Genomic DNA, 22,237 nt, shown 5'->3' on the forward strand with positions numbered 1-22,237 from the left:
CTCAGCTAGCTAGATGTGGAGGTCTGGGAGGCAGAGGTTGACCTAGAGGGGGAGGCCAGGATAGATACTATGCCCTTCCTACCCGTACCCAGGCTGTTGCCTTTGATTCTTTCATCACAGGTATTATATTGGTTTGCCACAGAGATGCATCGGTTCTATTCGATCCAGGCTCTACTTACTCTTATGTGCCTTCTTATTTTGCTCCACATTTGGGTGTACCTCGGGATTCTTTGAGTTTTCCTGTTTATGTTTCTACTCATGTGGGAGATTATCTTGTTGTGGACCGCGTTTATCGGTCGTGTTTGGTTGATCTTAGTGGTTTTGAGACCAAAGCCGATCTATTATTACTCAGCATGGTTAATTTTGATATTATCTTGGGTATGGACTGGTTGTCGCCCCATTATGCTATTCTTGATTGTCACGCCAAAATCGTGATGCTGGCTATGTCGGGTGTACCGCGTGTTGAGTGGAGGGGTACTTTAGATCACACTCCCAATATAGTTATTTCTTTTCTTAAAGCTCAGTGTATGGTTGAGAAGGGGTGTGACGCGTATTTAGTTTATGTGAGAGATGTCAATATTGATACCCCTTCAGTTGATTCAGTCCCAATAGTACGGGATTTTCCCGATGTGTTTCTAGTTGATTTTCCAGACATGCCGCCTAATAGAGATATTGATTTTGGCATTGATCTGTTGCCGGGCACTCAGCCCATTTCTATTCCTTCGTATCGTATGGCTCCTCTTGAGGTGAAGGAGTTAAAGGATCAGTTATAGGAATTGCTTGATAAGGGTTTTATTCGGCCCAGTGTATCACCTTGGGGTGATCCTATCTTGTTTGTGAAGAAAAGGGATGGTTCTATGCGTATGTGTATTGATTATCGCCAGTTAAACAAGGTTATAGTGAGAAACTGTTATCCTTTGCCTCGTATTGATGATTTGTTTGACCAGCTTCAGGGCGCACAGGTGTTTTATAAGATTGATTTGCGCTCAGGTTACCATCAGTTGAAAATTCTGGAGCCAAATATCCCAAAGACTGCTTTCAGGACTTGGTATGATCATTACGAGTTAATTGTTATGTCATTTGGGCTGACCAATGCCCCAACAGCCTTTATGCATTTGATGCACAGTGTGTTCTAGCCGTATCTTGACTCGTTCGTCATTGTCTTTATTGATGATATTCTGGTGTATTCCCGGAGTCGGGAAGATCATGAACAGTACCTGAGGACTGTGCTTCAGACTTTGAGAGAGAATAAGTTATATGCTAAATTCTCGAAATATGAGTTTTGGTTGGATTTAGTGGCATTCCTAGGCCACATGGTATCGAGTGAGGCTATTTAGGTGGATCCGAAGAAGATAGAGGCCGTGCAGAGTTGGCCCAGACCATCCTCAGCTACAAAGATCTACAGTTTCCTTGGTTTGGCAGGTTACTACCGTCGTTTTGTGGATGGTTTTTTATTGATTGCAGCCCCTATGACCAGGTTGACCCAGAAGGGTGCTCCGTTTCGGTGGATGGAGGAGTGTAAGGCGAGCTTTCAGAAGCTCAAGACAGCTTTAACCACAGCCCCAATTTTGATACTGCCTACAGGTTCGGGGTCTTATACGGTCTATTGTGATGCCTCGAGGGTTGGCCTTGGAGCGGTGTTGATGCAGGACGATAGGGTGATTGCCAACGCGTCCAGATAGTTGAAGATACATGAGAAGAACTACCCTGTTCACGACCTTGAGTTAGCTGCCATTGTTCACGCCCTGAAGATTTGGCGCCATTATTTATACGGGGTTCCCTGTGAGATTTATACTGACCATCAGAGCTTGCAGCACTTGTTCAAGCAAAAGGATCTAAATTTGTACCAGATAAGGTGGTTGGAGTTGCTAAAGGACTATGATATCACTATTTTGTATCACCCGGGCAAGGCTAATATGGTGGTCGATGCTTTGAGTCGTCGGGCAGAGAGTTTGGGGAGTTTGGCTTATTTACTAGTATCAGAAAGGCCTATGGCGAAGGATGTTCTTAGCCAGCCAGTTTGTGAGATTGGATCTTTCGAAGCCCAGTCTAGCTTGTGTGGTTTCTCGGTCTTCCTTATTTGATCGTATCAGGGAGTGGCAATATGATGACCCTCATTTGCTTGTCCTCAAGGTCAAGGTTCAGCACGGTGATGCTAGGGATGTGACTATTGGTGATGATGGGGTATTGAGGATGTAGGGTCGGATTTGTGCACCCAATGTCGATGGGCTTCGAGAGTTGATTCTAGAGAAGGCCCATAGGTCGCGGTATTCCATTCATCTGGGTACCGCGAAGATGTATCAGGATTTGAGACAGCACTATTGGTGGAGGCGGATAAAGAAAGATATAGTTGGATTCGTAGCTAGATGTCTCAACTGTCAGCAGGTGAAGTATGAGCACCAAAGACCGGGTGGGTTGCTTCAGCAGATAGAGATTTCTGGAGTGGAAGTGGGAGCGGATCACCATGGACTTTGTAGTTGGGCTCCCATGGACGTTGAGGAAGTTTGTGCTATTTGGGTGATTGTGGATCGGCTGACCAAGTCCGCTCACTTTATTCCTGTGTGTACTACTTATTCCTCGGAGCAGCTGGCGGAGATCTATATCCGAGAGATTGTTCGTCTGCATGGTACTCCGATTTCTATCATTTCATATAGAGGTGCCCAGTTCACATCACGGCTCTGGAGAGCCGTTCAGCATGAGTTAGGTACTCGGGTAGAGTTGAGTACAACATTTCACCCTCAGAAGGACAGACAGCCCGAGCGCACTATTCAAATTCTTGAGGATATGCTCCGTGCGTGTGTGATTGAGTTTGGAGGGTCTTGGGATCAGTTTTTGCCATTGGCAGAGTTTGTTTACAATAACAGCTATCAGCCCAGCATTCAGATGGCAATGTATGAGGCTTTATATGGGAGACGGTGTAGATCCTCGGTGGGTTGGTTTGAGCCGGGTGAGGCTAGACTATTGGGCACAGATTTGGTTCAGGATGCTTTGGAGAAGGTTAAGGTGATTCAGGATAGACTCCATACAGCCCAGTCTAGAAGAAGAGTTACGCGGATCAGAAGGTTCGTGATGTTTCCTATATGATTGGAGAGCGGGTTCTGCTTCGGGTTTCGCCTATGAAGGGCGTTATGAGATTTGGGAAGAAAGGGAAGTTGAGTCCGAGGTTTATTGGCCTTTTTGAGATATTGAGGCGTGTTGGGGAGGTTGCTTATGAGCTTGCCTTACCTCCCAGCTTGGCAGGAGTTCATCCGGTATTTCATGTTTTGATGCTCCGGAGGTATCACGGTGATCCGTCGCACGTGTTGGATTTCAATTTAGTCCAGTTGGACATGGATCTATCCTATGTTGAGGAGCAGTGGCAATATTGGACAAGCAGGTTAGAAAGCTGAGGTGAAAGAACATTGCATCAGTGAAGGTTCAGTAGCTAGGTCAGCCGGTCGAGGAGGCGACCTGGGAGACCGAGCAGGATATGCGCAGTCGTTACCCTCATCTTTTCACTACTTCAGGTATGTCTTTATGCTCGTTAGAGGACGAACGAATGTTTAAATGTAGGAGGATGTGACGACCCAGCCGGTCATCTTAAGAATTAACACCCTAATCCCCTATTAACTGCTTTTCCCAAGTTTATTTCTGCTAATGTGATTTGCCGGGATGTTCGGTTTTGAGTTTCGGGAAGTTTTGGGACACTTAGTCCCTAAATGAGAGCTTAAGTGTTGGAAAGTTGACTATAGTCGGAACAGTGTGAATACGGCCTCGAAATGGAAATCATATGGTTCCGTTAGCTCCGTTGGGTGATTTTGGGGTTAGGAGTGTGTTCGGATTATGTTTTGGAGGTCCGTGGCTGATTTAGGCTTGAAACGCCGAAGGTTGAATTTTTGAAGTTTCCGGTTTGATAGCGAGATTTTGATCCGAGAGTCGGAATGGAATTCCGAGAGTTGCAGTAGTTCCGTTGTGTCATTTTGGATGTGTGTGCAAAATTTCAGGTCATTCGGACGAGGGTTGATAGACTTTTTGATCGAAAGCATATTTTGAGGAAAATTGGAGTTCTTAGGCTCAAATCTTTGATTAATTCGAGGTTTCGATGTTGTTTTAGGTGTTTTAAGGATTGGTACAAGTTTGAATGAGGTATTAGGAGATGTTGGTGCTTTTGGTTGCGGTCCCGGGGCCTCGGGGTGATTTCGGATGGTTGATGCGAAGTTTGAGAAATTGTTGTAGCTGCTGTATTTTTGCTGCTTCTGGTATTTTTGCATCTGTAATTTGTGGACCGCAGATGCAGCGCCGCAGAAGCGGATTTTGGCCTTTCCTTCAGATTCCGCAGATGCAGAAGGGACACCGCAGAAGCGGTGTCGCATCTGCAAAAATGTAATCGCAGATGCGGTTTCTGGTATTTAAATTAAAGTCGCAGATACGACGAGGTTTTTGCAGAAGCGGGACCGCATAGGGTTGCAAATGCAGAAATCGCTAGGCAGAACATATAAGTAGTTGCCTTCACGAATTTGAGGGATTCTTTCACCATTTTCATCCGAGTTTGAAGCTTTTGAGAGAGATTTTGAGGAAAACAAAGGGGAATTTCTTGAAGGTAACATCCTTGACTTCATAACTCATTTCTATATGATTAAAGACCTAAATAGTGGTGAGAAATTTGGGAAAAATGGGTTATTAGGGCTTGAGTTTAAGAAGCCTTTAATTGAGGATTTGAGGGGTCATTTGGACTCCGATTTCAGTGTTCTTGTTATGTATAGACTCGTGAGAGTACAAGATTTCTAAAAATGTAAATTTCACCCGATTCTGAGACGTGGGCCCGAGGGGAGTTTTGGTCATTTTACATAATTTCGCGTATTAGCTTAGAATTTAATTGTAGAATCAGTTACTTGAAGTGTTATTTACATTATGCAATTGAATTGAATAGATTTGGGCCATTTGGAGTCGAGTACTCGTGGCAAAGACGTGGTGTTGGGTTGATTTTGAGCCGGTTCGAGGTAAGTGGCTTGTCTACCCTTGTGTGGAGGACCTTCCCCTTAGGATTGGTATATTTGGTAATTGAAATGCCTTGTACGTGAGGTGACGAGTGCGTACTTGTGCTAATTGTTGGAAATCCGGTTTTCTTAAGTAATTACTAGTATGTTTCCTTTCCTGTTTCTATTTCTTGCATAATTAAGTCTGTTGTTAGCTTAGGAAAGCATGTCTAAGTGACTTAATTGCTTTAATTGATTCAACCCGCCTTACTTGAATTCTGTGTATCATGCTAGGTTAGAATCACTTATTGCCTTAATATGAAATTTTGCCATTTCTGTATACCTTCCTACTGATGTTGTGTATTTATTTTGGGACTACGGATGTGGGATTCTAGTAGCTCTCCCTTGTCTGTTTGCTTTGGGACTACGGGGTTAGATTCCCCCTAGATCCCCCTACACATTTACTTTGAGCCTATGGGTTAGATTCTTGGTAGATCCCCCTGCACAGTTATTTGGAACTACAGGAATGCACCCGGTAGATTCCCCAGTACTGGGTATTTATATTTGGGACTACGGAACATGATTCCCGGTAGATCCCCCTACACTATGGGTTGGACTATGGGACTGGATTCCAGGAGAACCTTCAGACATATATATATATATGATGGACTACGGGACTGTATCCCGGGAGATTCACTGGATATGTAAAGATGGGACTACATGACGGTATCCTGGGAGATCCCCGATTGTTACAATTGGTGTTGAGCTGTATTTCCTTTCCATGCTTACCTTGTTCTGTATAGTTGTTGTTGTTCTGTTCATCCTGTGTTATTTTACTGCTGTACTTATTTATACTGTTCCGTTCTATACTGTTGATCTTTATATTTTATTTAACCTCAGTAGGGCCCTAACCTTTCTCGTCACTACCCAACCGAGGTTAGGCTTGGCACTTACTGAGTACCACTGTGGTGTACTCATGCCTCTTCTGTGCATGTTTTTCATGTGCAGACCCAGGTACCGCTGATCAAGTCTACTATTCTTGATGGAGGCGACCGCTCTAGAGATTTCGAGGTACATCTGCCGCGTCCGCAGACCGAGAAGTCCCTTTCTATTCCTGCTTTTAGTATTTAGCCATTCTGTACCTTCCTGTTCTTATTAGACATTCCGGAGTTAGAGTTATGTAGTATTGATCTTAGCTTGTGATTCATGGGTTTCCGGGTCTTGGATTTATGTTTGGTATTGAGAGTTAAACATGGTGTATGCCGTGCTGCACATTTAAACACTGTTATTGCCTTATTTATGTTTTTACAATGTTTTACTTTCGCAAGTTTTGGTTATCTTCCATAAGTTTAGGCTTACTTAGTCATAGAGACTAGGTGCCGTCACGATGGTTCACGGAGGGTGAACCGGGGTCGTGACAAAGAGGGTAGTTAATTTTCTGTTACAAAAACAGAAAATGGAAAAATAGAATCGGTTGTATATTAATATTAATATTTTGTTATTAAAACAAATATTTAATAATATTTCTGTTAATATTTACTATTAACAAATAAATTTGGTCCAAAAATTTAATCAATCAATCGATCATTTGACCAAATTCGAATCCGAATCCGAATTCGTAGCCGAAGCCAAGCCGAGCGAGCGAGCGACGACGACGCGAGGCTTGCCTTCTTCTCAACTCTTTAAGAGCTAGAAGAAGGGCAATTGCTTTTATACCCATTAAAAACCTTTTCCTCTTCCAATATCGGACAATATTCCTTCATCAAGGAGGGAATCTCAAATGAAACTCAAATATTTCATTTTCCCTCGATTTCTCATTCGCCCTCTTTTAAGGATTAATATACTTAAAAACCCAACAAAAATCACTAGCCGCGCTCGTTTAGTATAGCCTTAGATCTCTACAAAATAGGAGTTTTGGTAATGGCAAAGAATACTATGCCTTGCGTTTGAAGTTATGTGAATCTATTTCTTTTTTAGTCAGTGCTAAAAAATGACCTATGTTCTTTATTTTGAAATAATTTACCTTTATGCAATAATTTATAACCGCACAAAATATATATGTCTTATCTTACACCACAAGTTCAAAGGTTTTCTATCCTTTCTTAAACTTCGTGCCAAGTAAAATGACTTAACATAAATTGAAACTAAATTTCGTGCCTAGTAGAATGAGTTAACATAAATTGAAACAGAGAGAGTACTTCTTTTGCATGATACAAAAGGTGAATAGATTGATCAGAGCATATTTTGTAAGGTCTTTAATTAATTAATAAACTAACTACTAAGAGAATGAAAGTTAGCTGTTGGATATGAATATAGAAACCCCATAAACTCAACTTTTAATGCTCATATAAGTGATGATGATGATGAGCACCTTACAAATGCGGATTGGGCTATTGTTAAAATACTTGTAGATTTTTTAGAAAATTTTCATATTTCTACAAATGAATTTTTTGGACAATATTATCCTACTATTTCTAATTGTATAGTTTATATTGTAGAACTTGCTAATTTATTTGCTCATTTTTCAGGGGGGGAGGAATTTATAAACAGGCTATTGATTCTATGAGAAAATAGTTTAAAAAATATTTTTTTCCTATTTCCTCTTTTTATGGTGTTGCTGCTTTGTTAAATCCTTGTATGAAATTAGGAGGTCCTCAATTTTGGTATGAAACTGTTTATAAAGGTTTAACACTTGAAGATAAGGAGTTGTCTAAACTTCCGGAAGTAATAGCCTCAATTAGAATAAATGCTCAAACTATTTATAAATGTTTATCAAGTTTCATTAGATCATGCTAGACCAAATGTTCCAACTACTTCTTCTTCTGATTCTCAATCATCTAAAAGAATTGCGGGAGTAAGAGCACTTAGTGCTTGGGCGGGGTTTAAGGATTCTCAAGTTCTACTAGTAGTGATTTTTCACAGCTAAATGAGCTTGAAGTTTATTTGTCACAGGAAATTGGGGAAGTAAATCCCGACGGCTCCTTTAATCTTTTGGAATGGTAGAAGGGCAAAGAAAAATACTTTCCGGTTCTTTCAAGGATGGTCCGAGACATTTTAACTATTCAAGCTTCAACAGTGGCATCGGAGAGAGCTTTTAGTCAAGAAAAACTTCAACTCAGTGATTATAGAGCGTCTATGAGAGAGAGCTTGGAAAAATTAGTACTTTTCAGAGATTGAATCCGTTCGGAAATAAAAAATTTTGGACTTGCTGAATCAAAACCAGAGGTAGACGAAGCTTTCGAAGAAATTCTAGCTGAACTTGCGGAGGATTCTGCTTCGTCCGGAAGCGGTGATGACCGAGTTTCTTTTCCGCCACCACCAACGAAAATTCCTCCGAACCTTAATGGATTTATGAAGTTTGTAAGAGATACCATGTAACTTGTATGAACAAAAAATAGTATGTATTATGTAACTTGTATTTTGGCACATATTCATTAGTTTCTTTTTCTTCTCAATAGTGATATTAGCACCTTGTTGTGCTCATTCCATAGGGGAGGGGGGAGACTAAGAAAGATATTGTCATATTTTTTTAATGCTATAATAAAATTATAACACATTGCTTTGAATATCTCTTTATAATATTTTTGTCTTTAAATTTGAATTAAAAAATTTAGGTCACAATTCTATAATAAAATTTACAAAGAATTGCCTTAGATATTTTTATTAACATCTTTTTTTCTCTAATTTTTATAAAATTAAAAAAAAAGTATCTGTTGGGCCCACTTAGGCCTACTTGGGCCCACTTAGCCCGCGGGTCGGGACCGTTTAGACCGGGACCATTAGTTCATGGGCTCAGTCCCGGACCGATTCTTACAAAAAGACCACCAAGGCCGGGACCGTTTGGCCCGTTTAAATTGGGACTGGCCCAGGATCGGGACCGTTTGGACAGGCCCACTTAGGCTCGGGATCGGTCCACTTGCCACCCTTACTAAGGCATTACGAAACAAAGGGTTTCGATATCATCATCCCTCGAAAACAATGTAATATGAATATAGATTTATCCCATGCTAAGGCATAACAAATTTTTATGTGATTAATATTTTAAGTCAAAAGGGGTAGAAAGCCTTATGTATATTAAAACGATCGTTCTACAACAACCACATCGGCCTAATACTAAACCCTAAGGGCAATCATTTTCTTTGAGTTCGAGGGATCATCCTCACTCAATAAAAACTTAAGCGTTACCTTACTTCGAGTTCGAGCAAGTACTCACTCGACACTAGTTTGGTTTCGATCAAATTGTCTAAGCCTCAAACCTATGAATGCAATTTCATAAGGCATAAATGAAACAAAAATTTCATAAGGCAGAAATAAAGACAAGTCATGAAGAAAAGAGATCTTTATATATATGAAATATTATTTACAAAGTTCGATCAGGATCCTACACAAAAAACCCAGAGGGAAAATCCTAAGTGCCTAATTTTCCTCGGGAGCTACATATTCGTCATCGGAATCTTCTCCATTCCCGGATCCACTCATATTTCCAAAATCACCATTATCAGAAGAGACCAATGCTTTGGTTTCATCTTTAAGCTCTTTTGCATCTTTGATCTTGGCAGTGAGATCGAAGCCACGAGCATGGATCTCCCTGAGCGTTGCCCTTTGGGACTTGCACTTGGAAAGCTCGGTGACCGAGTATACTCGAGTCTGAACGGTATCAGCAACTTCCTTTGCTCGAGCTAGATCGGCTTCAGCGTCAGATCGGTAAACGGCCACGATTGCCTCAACATCGGCCCTAGCCTTTTCAGCCTCGGATTTTGCCACTGAAAGTTCGGTGACCAACCTAGCCTGGAGCTCCTCGATTTTCTTGGCTTGTGCCAAGTTCTTCTCTTTCATACCTTGGAGCTGGCTTTCAGCCGAGGATAGCTGAGCTCGAACAGTCTCTTTCTCTGAGGCAAGGCGGTCCATATTTTGCTTTCGTGCTATGGTTTCCACCTTCACTGTATCTACCTCTCCACGGAGTTGCCCGATCATCTCGTGCAGTTGCTGGACTTGTGAGATCAAATTTTTAGCCACCTCTCCCGAACTGAGGCCAAGAGCTTCTAAGACTTTATTTACCTGCTCGGTCAGTTCGCTATGTTCTTTCTGAGCTGTGGCCAGTTCGAATCGAAGGCCTTTGATTTCTTCTTCTTTCCGCCCACTAAGAAGTTTAAGGGCATTCTTCTCCTCGGTAAGCCCTTGAATATCGATCTCGTACCGGCTCAGTTCGGCTCGAGAACTGGAAAATGCCTCCTGATAAAGCGCTAAAGCCTACACAGATAGAAGAAAAGAAATTAGACAAGAAGGGAAAAAACACGAGTATGATATCAACAAGGGGAATTAAGGCTTACCCGATTCAGAGTTTGTTGTGCCTCATTGAAGAGACTCGGCGCTCCACCCGAATCTTTCTTCGATGTCTCCAAGTCACTCAAGCCAGCGACGACCTCGATCCTAGTAAAGTAACCACGGAAAGGGTCCTCCTCTCCATGGGCTCCTTCTATGGAAGGAATCTTCATGGCCCGAGCCTCCTGAATCATCCCTCGAAAAATGAAGGAAGTGACAGAGAGTCTCCAATTTCAATTGCCCCGAGTGGGTCACTCAGGGAATTCTCTTCATCTCGAAGAGCCTCAGGACCGGATTCCACGTCCATATCCGCCGTTTGTTCACCTCGATGGGAGGCGGTTTCAGCCTTTGATGACTCAGGGACTTTGCCCAAGTCTTTTTCCAAAGCCCCAACAGCTCGAGGCGGAATACTTTTAGCTCTTACAGACTCAGTGGCCTTTTGATCCTTTGTATTAGCTCGTGCTCGAGCCACCAGACCGGAATCATCTTCTTCTACTTCTTCTTCCTCTCTTAGGAGTTGGACCAACTCTATGGACAGAGGAATCACACCCCCTTTGGACTTTCGAGCCACCTTATTCTTAGGCTCTGGTCCCTTGGTGGTCGAAGCCCTTTTCCTCTTGCTTTCCTTCACCGGCTTCGAAACGGGGAGTGGGTTTTATTCATCACTGGGCGGGGGCCTCATCGGCACATTCTTCCCGAGACCTGCAAAAGAAAGATAAGTATTGAGGAAAAATTCGGACAACGACCAAAATTGTCAAGGTATGCAAAAACTTACCGTGGTTTCGGGCCTCCCACTGAAACTTCGACAATTCACATCATGTGCACTCAGCATGTGTCGACGTCGACACTAGGCTTCTGACCCAGTTCTCTAGATAGGGAATCGCACCCGGCATCCAGGTAAGAGCTGCACTAGGTAAAACACCGATAATAAAGGATTAAAAAAATAGAAGATAATAAACAAAAGTTAAAAGGTGGGATTATACTCACGTTTCATATTCCATTTCTCTGGAAATGGCATGCTCTCGGCCGGGATCAGGTCCGAGGTCTTTACTCAGACAAATCGGCCCATCTAATCCCGGTCTCTGTCCTCATCCATGCTCAAGAAAACCGCCTTAGAATACCGATGTTGAAGCTTTATTAGCCCACCTCAATAAAGTCGGGGGTTATACATGCGAATGAGATGGTCGAGGGTGAGGGAAGCCCCTCGACTTTGCTCACAAAAAATTGAAACAATATCACTATCTTCCAAAAATAAGGGTGAATCTGGCCGAGGGTGACCTCGTACTTCTTGCAGAAGTTCACTATAATTGGATCTAGAGGGCCCAAAGTGAATGGGTAGGTGTAAACACTCAGAAACCCCTCCACATATGTAGTGATTGACTCTTCGGGCGAGGGCACCACCACATGCTTATCTACCCAGTTGCAATCCTTTTTAACTTGGTTTAAAAGGCCACAGTGATTGTACATATGTACCTCGACATTGTCTGACATCGGCCCGGAACCGAGGAGGTCTTTTTAACTATGAAATCGGAGTCAAGGACGCACGGCGGAGGAAAGAATTCTTCAGGCAGTTGCTCCGCCGTTGGTTGTTCGCCGGCTGGCTTAGATGAGGAAGTTTTTTCCTTCTATGGAACGGTTTTAGATGTTTTGGGCTATTTATGTCTTTATGAACTAAGAAGAACGGGGATTAGGATGTTTGGTGTTTGAAAAAAGGTTGGCAATCAAACTTAAAGATTTGCAGATGAAGAACTTGAAGAATGCAAAGAGATTTGAAGATTAGCACGGGAGAGATTGAAAATAAAGTTTGAAAAAATGGGAAAATGGCCTATTTATGGGTTTCACAATGACGGTTCGAAATTACTAATGGCCGACCATCAACTGACATACATTAATGACCTAGAAAACTACACCGACAGGACATTTCGGTCACATCTGTCGCTTACGTCATGGTGATGACGTCATGATAAATCGGGGTAAAGGTCGAAGGCTCAATTCGTTTCTTGTCATTACACTCCAAAAAATGAGGGGACTATCTGTAAACGGCTAAAATCGGGGCCACCCAATTTTACTAATTTACCGAGACCAATGTGAAGGATCGAAGATCGATCCCGTAATAGATCAGACCGAGGCAAGAGGACAAGGTACTGAGTTCGAGATTTGAGGTACTTGTCAAGATTGAGGCCGGTAGTGATTGAGACCAAATGAGATAGACATCGAGTAAGATCGAAGATAGCATAATAACATAAATGCGAGATATCCGTGACTGGTCGAAGATCATGGCGAAAATCTAGGAACGGATCAAATCAAGGACGGTTAATTAGCTAATCATTAGATTTTCTTTTGTAATTAGAATTATATCATATATATGATTCTTCTACTATATAAAGAGAGTCTCAACTATTTGTAATCATCTTACATTCACGCATATCAAAGTAATATAACACTCTTTTAGCTTATATTCTCTTGTTCATCAGCTTGCCTTATTTTTATTTGTTCTGGCATTAATCAACTCGAGGGCATTCTAACTAGAGGGTTAGAATTCCGTATCAACATTGGTTTGCTTTACTCTATGGTTAATTTCTATCACTAATCTTCTCATTTATCAATTGGTATTAGGTTAAATCAAGTGTCTTTATAACCACATTATAAGTTTAATTGTTATCCAATTTTAAGGGTAAACATAACTAAATTTCACTTTAGTCCCAGCATGACAGCATGTAACACACTTGACCTTCAATTCACCTTATTAAAAAAAAAAAAAAAGCTTTAATACTTCGCTAAACAAAATCATTTGGCAACCTCAACCTCTTAAGACTAGTTAACTACTTATTCTTAGATGCCTCGTAGATTGCTGTCCACAGATGATGGAAAAATCACAAGCCGTATTTGTTTAGTATAGCCTTAGATCTCTAAAAATAGTACTATAGTTTTGATAATGTCAAAATATTTGTGATGATAAATGGCAAATATTACTACTTTTGCATGATGCAAAAGGTGAATAGATTTGATCAGAGAATATTTACTAAGGTCTGTAATTAATTAACAAAGCAACTACCAAGAAAATGAAAGCTAGCTGTTGGTGACGCACCAAAACATTATTCTAATTTCTTATGTATTACGAAGATAAAAAAAAACACGAAAAATATTAAGTATATATGTGAAAAGAAGCTAGCCACTTAATAATGGTCCAAAGTTTCTTCTATTATGCATCTTGGCTTCTCATCTACCTGAGTTTATTCGTAATATTATCTTGAATACAAGGTCATTCCCTACTTCAATAAACGAGTTTATCTGAAGAATAGAAACATCCAAAACGCCAAAATTATCCAACTTAAAACATGTAATTTCATAAGTTAGGTCGAAAAAATAATAGGGCAGTTAACTTCGGATATGTATATTAATTTCTCTGTATCTAACATTCACATTCCACATGCCGCACAAAGAATTTGAAACAAAAACAATAAAAAAGAAATAAAAACCTACTAGACTCTAATCTAATCATCTTTAAAGCAGCTATCAAAACAAGCTCGAGCTGATCTACCGTTATATTGTACACGTGTCCTAATCCATACCATCCATTTCTTCATCAAATTCTGGTGGTCCCACATTCTGTCGACTTCATCAACGGCTGCAACCCAGTGTTAGTTCCAATCCAACATCGCTCTCATCCAGCTTAGCCAATGAGGCTTCTACAGTCTCCACCGAGCCGCTGTCAGCGTCACCGCTCTCTCCATCCCGCTGTTGGCTCAGACCCGAGTCGCGGCTGGGCGACCCGATTGCTTCCTCCTCCATATGAGACCAACTCCACATGACCCGAGCCGCATCGTCAACCTCAGGCGACTGATTCCTCTGCTGCGGCTTAGCGGACACGCGCTTAAACTTAGTTCGCATCTTCACCTTGTGCAGATCGGGAGTTGAATCGTTTGCCTTGGACAAGTGGCGAATGTCACATGCTTTGAGCGACGGGCATACAGTATTTGCAGCCGAATCGGGAGAAAGTTTTTCAATCGACGCGCCGCTTAGAACGGCTTCAACAGCGGCTTGACAAAGTTGCCAGTTACCAGAGGTTAACAAACCAGTGGAACCGTAAATGGGATTTACAATACGTCCACATGCTTCATACAACAAAGATCTGAAAATAGCAGGACGTAAATGGTCAGGCCCAGAATTGATGAGATTGAGAAGACCAGCACGGCCATAGAACTTAGCGAGAAAAAGGGTAGCGTTGGATTGTGCTTCAGGGGATTTAATCCATTGAAGACAGGGTTTAATGGAGCATTTTTCATTGCAACCTTTACGGAGGACCCGGCATCCATTACAGCTTAAACGCATAGTTTAATATCACTCTCTGTTTATGTCTATTGGATTTGAATGAGTTGTATTGGTTTTTCGTAGTAGTAAGGGAAAGAGTCTTATATGGAGGAGGAGATGAATAAATTGAGTTTTCCATGTGAAGAGGGAGTTGTAGTTTATAAGGGGCGCTGCAAGTGGTTTCACTGAAAGTGGTATCCTGGGAAATCTTAAATCTCTTTGGCTGTTTCAATTCTTTGGGAAAAGCTCATTCACCTACTTTTGTAATCTCCAATTTACCCCTATTCCTTTTGTGGAGAAACTTAAGCGTTACTCTGTCCGGTTCAAAATAAATGATAATTTTATTTTTTTATTTTGGTCCAAAATAAGTGTTTAGTTACATAATCAAGAAGGAATTAATTTTATTTTATTAAAATATACCCTTATTTACATATTCAAATGTATCAATATAATAATTAATTAAAATTAATTTAGTGAATATATTTTTATTCTCTAGAAATTCGTATTTCATTAATGAATTTACTAAAGATAAAATGATCATTTATTGTGAACAATGGAGTATATCTTATTTCTGAATTAATTGGTTGTGGTATATAGTAAATCATTTATCCAGACATTACTATTTAGATTATTTTTACGTTGATCGCCCACGTATCTTTTTTTTTTTTTTTTGTGACCAAGTTGTAGCATAGTTAAAGAAGCAAAATTTCATGTCTTTTTTCATACTGTTCAATATTTTTTTTATAAATAGGATAGCTCATGTTGTTATCTTGTTTTATGTCGTGATCCACAAATGAATTTGTATTCTATCTCCATTTGCAATCTTTGTTAATCATTTCTCGCTACATTAAATATATATCCTCTAGGGTTAAATAAGCAAAGTTTCATCTCTTTTTTCATGTTGTTCAATATATATTTGTAAATAGGATAGCTACATGTTGTTAACTTGTTTTATGTATAGAATTGTACTCTATCTCCAGTTGTGATCTTTGTTAATCATTTCTCGCTATAGTAAATATATATCCTCTAATAGCCTGTTTGGCCAAGATTCTTTTCGGCCAAAAGTGTTTTTTTTTTTTTGCCAAAAGCATTTTAGCAAAAAATTGAGGTGTTTGGCCAAGCTTTTGGAAGGAAAAAAAAGTGTTTTTGAGGAGAAGCAGAAAAAAAGTAGTTTTTCTTCAAAAGCACTTTTTTGAGAAGCACTCTTGAGAAAAATACACATACAAGTAGTTTGTAAAGCTTGGTCAAACACTAATTGCTGCTCAGAAGTGCTTTTCAAACTAATTAGCCAAACACAAACTGCTTCTCACCAAAAGTACTTTTGAAAAAAACACTTTTGAAAAAAAAAATTATCAAAATAAGCTGATTTTTACCGCTTGGCCAACGGGCTAGGTCATGGAGGGCTATGAATATATTTTGCCAATTTGGCTCTTGGTTTGGTCTAAAATATAAAAAGTAATAATAAAACATTTCATCATCTGCTGAATTTAAGTTGTATTGACATCTTCATTTTGTTGTCTAATACAAGATTCTTACTACATATCTATACACTTGAAAACAATTTATAAATCATAATTTTCAAATTTTTTCCTTAAATTATGCGTCAAGTTAAATTCGATCACCTAAATTGGAATGGCGGTAGAACAAGCTAAAAGAAAAACCAAATCGTGAGGGTACTATAGTCATTTGATAGCTTAAGGCGAACAATATTCTTCCAAAATGAAGATGCGTGATAAGGCGGAGAATGACATGCAAGTTGGTCCAAAACCAGGAATTGTATCAAAGCAACACGTGTAAAGCCTGTGTTCACAGTCCCAGACTTCTGGCGGCTCGCCTCTTACTTCTTCTTTATAAGCATGTTCATTTCACGCGCTCCACTGAGATTTAGGCATTTAACAGGCGTCTACATAAAAATTGTAATTTTTGAAAGGAAAAAAAAAATTGAATTTGAAATTATGTTTGAACTTGAATTTTACTTAAAAAATATTATAGTTTTATGGGTAAAGAAAAAAAAATCTGAAATATTTGTTTGAAAAATTCATTTTTGAAAACTTTTCAAAAACTTGTAAAATTTCGTTGACAAACACATTTTAAAAAAAAAAAAACAGGGCCTTATTTACTACTAGGCTGTGAATGGATAGCGTATTTCTCTGCATCGTTCACTTGTGACTCTAATAATAAAAGAGAATTCCTTTTAAGAAGCTGTAGATATTCATGATCCAATATGTTTACCCTTTAAAGTCACATAACAATTAAACTTGTAAGTGATTTTAAGGATATGTGATTTCACTTGGCACAGACTAATAAATATAAGAATTAATGCTAGAAATTAACAATAAAACAAAGCAAACCAATATTAAAATATAATTCAGTATAATTCAGCCCTCGAGCTAGGTCACCCTCGAACTAACTGAGAATAAAATTATGGAATATGAAATAAACTGATGAACAAGAGAGTATAAGAAAAGAAGATTATTGTATTGCATTGATATGCGAGAATAATATCCTTACAAAATGATTAGGACTCTTTTTATATAGTACATGAATCCTATTTATGGTATAATTCTAATTATAGAAGGAAATTCCATGATTAGCTAAATGTTCGGTCTTGATTTGATACGTGCCGAGATTTCCGCCACGACCCTTGCCCGATCACGAATATCTCGGCTTTCTGTTATTCGACCTAGAAGGCTTCCTTCGGTCTCGCTTCAGTCTCGATCACAGCTGATCTTGATCTTGACCGGCCATTGATCCACGAACTTACCAATTCATCTCCGCACCATAGTCCGATATAACGCGGGCCGAGCCTTGGTCTGCCACCCCGATTCCGATTATCCATATAAAATTAGGCAAGCCCGATTTTGACCGTATACAAATAGTCCCTTCGTTTTTGGAGTGTAATGACAAGAAACAAATTGAGACTTTGAGCTTCCTATCTCCAAGTCTTTGAGTTTCTTTGCTTGTTCTTCCCAAAACACCAAATATTCCAATCTCTATTCTTCCTTGCTCGATGATGACGACGAATCCGAAAGCTTGAGCGAATCTGAAAGTGCAGAAGACTCTGAGGGCAGAGACGCCACTTCTGGAGATGACTAGGCCACTTAGGCTTTTACTTAGTTCTCGTATTCCTGTCGAGGCCGATTTGGCCTTTTGTAAAGAACTTCTTTCGGGCCGTGTCGCCCTTGTAAAAAGATTTTAATAAATACATAAAACTTTTTCCCTTCCATGGCTTCTGAATCTATTATCTTTTTGTACGGGTCAAAGTGCCTCAGCATAAAATTATGAAGCTATTTTTGAAGGTCCAAAGTTTGAGATGGTAAGGACTAATAATAAGTACTGCCCTCGATCGTTTCTGATCGACGGACCCTGAATGACCATTTGAACTTATGTTTGAGTAGCTCTTAGGCTTAATAGTCAAATGCGTATTTGCTTGAACTCGAAGTGAAGGTAGCCCTTAGGCTTTATGGTCAAGTGAGGACTTGCTCGAACTCGAGATAAGGTAGCCCTTGGGCTTGATAGGCAGTCCCCGAGTGAGAATTTGCTTGAACTCGAGTTAAGCTAGTCCTTGGGCTTTATAGTCGAGTGAGGACTTGCTCGAACTCAAAGTGAAGGTAGCCTTAAGGCTTTATGATCGAGTGAGGATTTACTCTAACTCGAAATAAGGTGGCCCTTGGCTCGATAGATAATCCATGAGTGAGAATTTGCTCGAACTCCGGTTAAGATAGTCCTTGGGCTTTGTAGTCGAGTGGGAATGATTTCTCGAACTCAAAGTAAAAGTAGCCCTTAGGCTTTATGGTCGAGTGAGGACTTGCTCGAACTCGAGATAAGGTAGCCCTTGGGCTTGATAGATAGTCCCCGAGTGAGAATTTGTTCGAACTCGGGTTAAGCTAGCCCATGAGCTTTAATAGATAGTCCCCGAGTGAGAATTTATTCGAACTCGGGTTAAGCTAGCCCTTGGGCTTTGTATTTGGCCGATCTGGCCTTTGTAGAACGATCCCCTTTTCGGCTTTTAATGTTTTTCCCTTTGTTTTATCATCCGTGTTTACAAAGGTTGTAATGCCTTATCATGAAATAAAGAACTTGTTCGAGAGTTCGAACAATTTTGTACTCTTTAGAGTTTTCTAGGCTTGATATTATTGAAGCCTTTCATGTTTTTGCCGAGGGTAGCCCTTTTAACCGGTTTATGAAAATATTCAAAGGCCCATATTATTATGGAATTCGGACGTCTCTGAATCATATTAATTTGGTCGTAGCCTTTTTATTTGGGACTTGCCACTTAGGCTTATTTTCCCATTTCACTTCGAGCTTGCCCGAAATGTCAGTCCTCGAGTGAGGTGGTCGTGGCCTATAAAAATCGAGGGTCGCCTTTAAAGTCTTATGATCTCGAAGTTTTAATAATTTGATCTCGTTTAGTTTCAGACGACAGTCCCCGAGTGTGGGGTTAGTTGTTTGAACTTCCGTTATGATCGTCCCTTAAGCCTATTTCCATGATAGATTGAAAGTATGGAATTGTAAAGTAGAAAAACTTTTTCTGAGATATGAGATAATTGCAAGGAAAAAATACTTCTCTTTATTCTTGCAAAAAAATGATTAAACATGCGTACATGTTGAGCCATGGCTCGAACAACCTATGTAGGTACGATTCGTTCGATCGTTTGTGTTACATCTCGTACTTTAATATTAGGATAAGTCGTAGTAATCCATATGAGCTTGAAGAGATTAAGACCCCGTAAGTTTACCAACCTTGATACCGTTAGATATTATGTTAGTATGGTATTTTCTTTTAAGTAAAGTATTTTAGTAAAAGTTTTATAAGTATAATTTTAGATAGTTACCATTATTAGTATTTTCGGATATGGTAAATTATATGCATAATATGAGAAAGTTTATGAGATTTTCTTTACTGTAAAGATAGAAATAATTTTCGCACAAGGAAAGAAGGTTATCTTTTTACCATTTTAAGAATTAAGCGTACGAAAAATTATACTCTTTATATGAGATTAGGGCAAATTAGAAGTTGAGAAAATATATATATTTTTACATGAATGTTTTAATAAAATAATAATGTATGTATTAATTTTATATGGTACCACATGACCACGATAGTAAATTATATTATAATAAGTTGTATAAAGTATATTAAAAATAAGTAGTATTTTAAATAGTTTGAGATAATTCTTAATTATACGGGTAATTGGCAATTATCTAAAATATCTTGGATAAGACCAACACGTGGCAGATTTTTGCCTTAGCAAAGTATGTGACTCATGATTTAGTTGATACAGGCGGACAAGTGAATCACTAGAAATGATTTACAAGAATTCCTAAAAGAAATCAGCCCAAGAAGAAATAAAGGGAATAAATGAAATTTCAGAGGTCAGCTATATATTTAGCAATATTCCTCCATATGCACATTACACAACTTACACCTTTTCAAGTACTATGGTTACTGAAAAGTCATTAATTGCCATATCAGATATTTCCTACGAACATAAAATGATCAGTTGGAAGTCTTGCAATTGTATGCAACTGGTTTACTTCTTGGATTGTCACCTATGCTTTTAACTTCTTATTTGAAAGGGTGGCTGCTTTCTCTTTGTCCGTGCAAAATGCAGTATCCGAGTCTCAAATTCTTAGGAATCAAACTTGTGATCTCTTGTGCTTTGAATAGTGCTCCCGATTTCAGGTCAAGCTAGTGAACAAAAGAATAAGGTATCACATAAGGCTACTACTTTTGCTTCTCAGGTATACCCTTGATTTCAATCCAAAAAGCACTTTCTTTTCTCAGTGAATGTAGTTGATAGATAGACATATAATTAAAAAAAATTATGATGCTGTGATGATAATGATAGTCTTTTCCCGTCTTTCTCTGAGCAACTCAATCGAGAAGGGATCCCTATCTTGGTGGGATAACCCAAATGGCGAGTGATTTCCTGTCATGCAACCGGTGCTTGCAATCATGGCGATGTCTTCATTCTCTTGTCATATTCTCAATATCTAAACCTCATTTTTTCTCTTATGGTGTCTCTGGAGAGAGCCAAGAACTTTCCTATAAAAAGGACCTCCCAATGGTAAGATGTAAAACGGAGGTCAAATTGGGGTGTATATCCTAAATGGTTGCCAAACATTTATTTTGTTGTTCTTGCAAACTTTACCTCATTCATGGACTTAAGTAGGACATTCTGTTTTATTTGGTGAGTAGATTTTATGGTAATCACTGCCTGAAAATAATTGCACCATAAAGTAAATGCATGGATAAAAATTCATATTTCGGAATTTATGTATATTTTGCTAGTCTCGCAAGTTACGTATATTTTTCTAGCCTTGTAAGTTACAATATTCTCATTATCAGGATTTCATATTCAATTGAGTATTTTCTTTTCCAGTCAAGAGAGCAGAGAATCTATATATACAGTATTACAGTATTTTCATTATCATCGAGCTATAATCGATGGGCAGACCCCTATTGGGAAACATCTGATCAGATGGTAAGTTATATACCGAGCCTACTATGGCCGAGCGCTTATGAGCAAGCCCAGTTGATTGAGATACAGAGCCTAGTATGGCCGAGCGCCTATGAGCGAGCCTACTACGACAAAACAGTTATATATATACCGAGCCTACTGTGGCCTAGCGCTTATGAGCGAGCCCAGTTGGTCGAGATACAGAGCCTAGTGTGGTCGAGCGCCTATGAGCGAGCCTACTACGACAGAGCATTTATATATATATACACAGAGCCTTATAGGGTCAAACAATATTGAGAAAGTTGAGTCAATATCAGCAGGTAAACATATCTTCAGATTATCTTTGACTTCCAACTACTTGCAGTTATTATATTATCAGTTCAGTTTCAGCTTTCAGTATTTTGCCTTACATACTCGGTACATTATTTCGTACTGACGTCCCTTTTGTTTGGGGACGCTGCGTTTCATGCCCGCAGGTCCAGACAAACAGGTCGAGGGCCCTCAAATTAGGCTATCAACTCAGCGGGAGATATTGGTGCGCTCCATTTGCTTCGAAGTTGCGTGTTTGGTTAGTATGATTTAGATATTGTTTGGTATGGCGGGACTCTGTCCCGGCCTTTATGACATTTACGTACTCTTAAAGGCTTGTAGACATATGTCGTGTACGTGAAAGATTGTACGGCCTTGTCGGCCTATGTTTTGAATTTATAAATGATCATGTTGGCATATTAGGCTCGTATGTCACGTGTATATGATGATGTAATAAGAAAGATACGTTACGTTGTTATTCGATTGAGTAAGGTACCGCGTGCCCGTCACGGCCCATCGGTTGGGTCGTGAAAGTTTGGCCTTATTGAAACCACGTCATTATGAAGTAATTCCGTGGCAACAAAGTTGATATCCAGAGGTAATTCCCCCCAGTATTCGAGGTTGATTGTAGGGAACCTCGAATACTGTTAAATGCTGTCTTTGACACCAATTTGTGGTCGGCCTTTGGTTCTAGGTTAGCACGATCCGATGTTGCCTCATTAAAAATCTTGCCAAAAAACCTAATTGGGACAAAAAAGTTCAAGGGAAAAAGAATGTAACACGTGTTTTAAGATCCAAAGCTTTGTGCCGCTCCTTGTCGATAACCTATAAGTGTTAGTCGAAAAATAGAAAGAATTGAAATGGGGTCGTACCTTC

General features: G+C 39.6%; 1 protein-coding gene and 1 long non-coding RNA gene across 2 annotated transcripts; one reads left to right on the forward strand and one right to left on the reverse strand.

Annotated features, from left to right (window-relative positions):
* Positions 1-13,649: 13,649 nt before the first annotated feature.
* Positions 13,650-14,769, reverse strand: LOC107811176 (LOB domain-containing protein 41-like). Its single transcript, XM_016636061.2, has one exon. The coding sequence runs from the start codon at positions 14,607-14,609 to the stop codon at positions 13,899-13,901; it is 711 nt and encodes a 236-aa protein (XP_016491547.1). The 5' UTR covers positions 14,610-14,769; the 3' UTR covers positions 13,650-13,898.
* A 5,165-nt stretch (positions 14,770-19,934) lies between these two features.
* LOC142182268 (uncharacterized) lies at positions 19,935-21,780 on the forward strand. The gene is made up of 2 exons (XR_012711124.1): positions 19,935-21,372; positions 21,529-21,780. It is a non-coding gene; the product is annotated as an uncharacterized LOC142182268 (long non-coding RNA).
* Positions 21,781-22,237: the final 457 nt, after the last annotated feature.

Source organism: Nicotiana tabacum, chromosome 6, assembly GCF_000715075.1.
Source record: "Nicotiana tabacum cultivar K326 chromosome 6, ASM71507v2, whole genome shotgun sequence".
Taxonomy (NCBI): domain Eukaryota; kingdom Viridiplantae; phylum Streptophyta; class Magnoliopsida; order Solanales; family Solanaceae; genus Nicotiana; species Nicotiana tabacum.

Bases quoted from the DNA above. Each gene is read 5' to 3' on its own strand.
- LOC107811176 (XM_016636061.2), bottom strand. From the start codon at position 14,609: ATGCGTTTAAGCTGTAATGGATGCCGGGTCCTCCGTAAAGGTTGCAAT.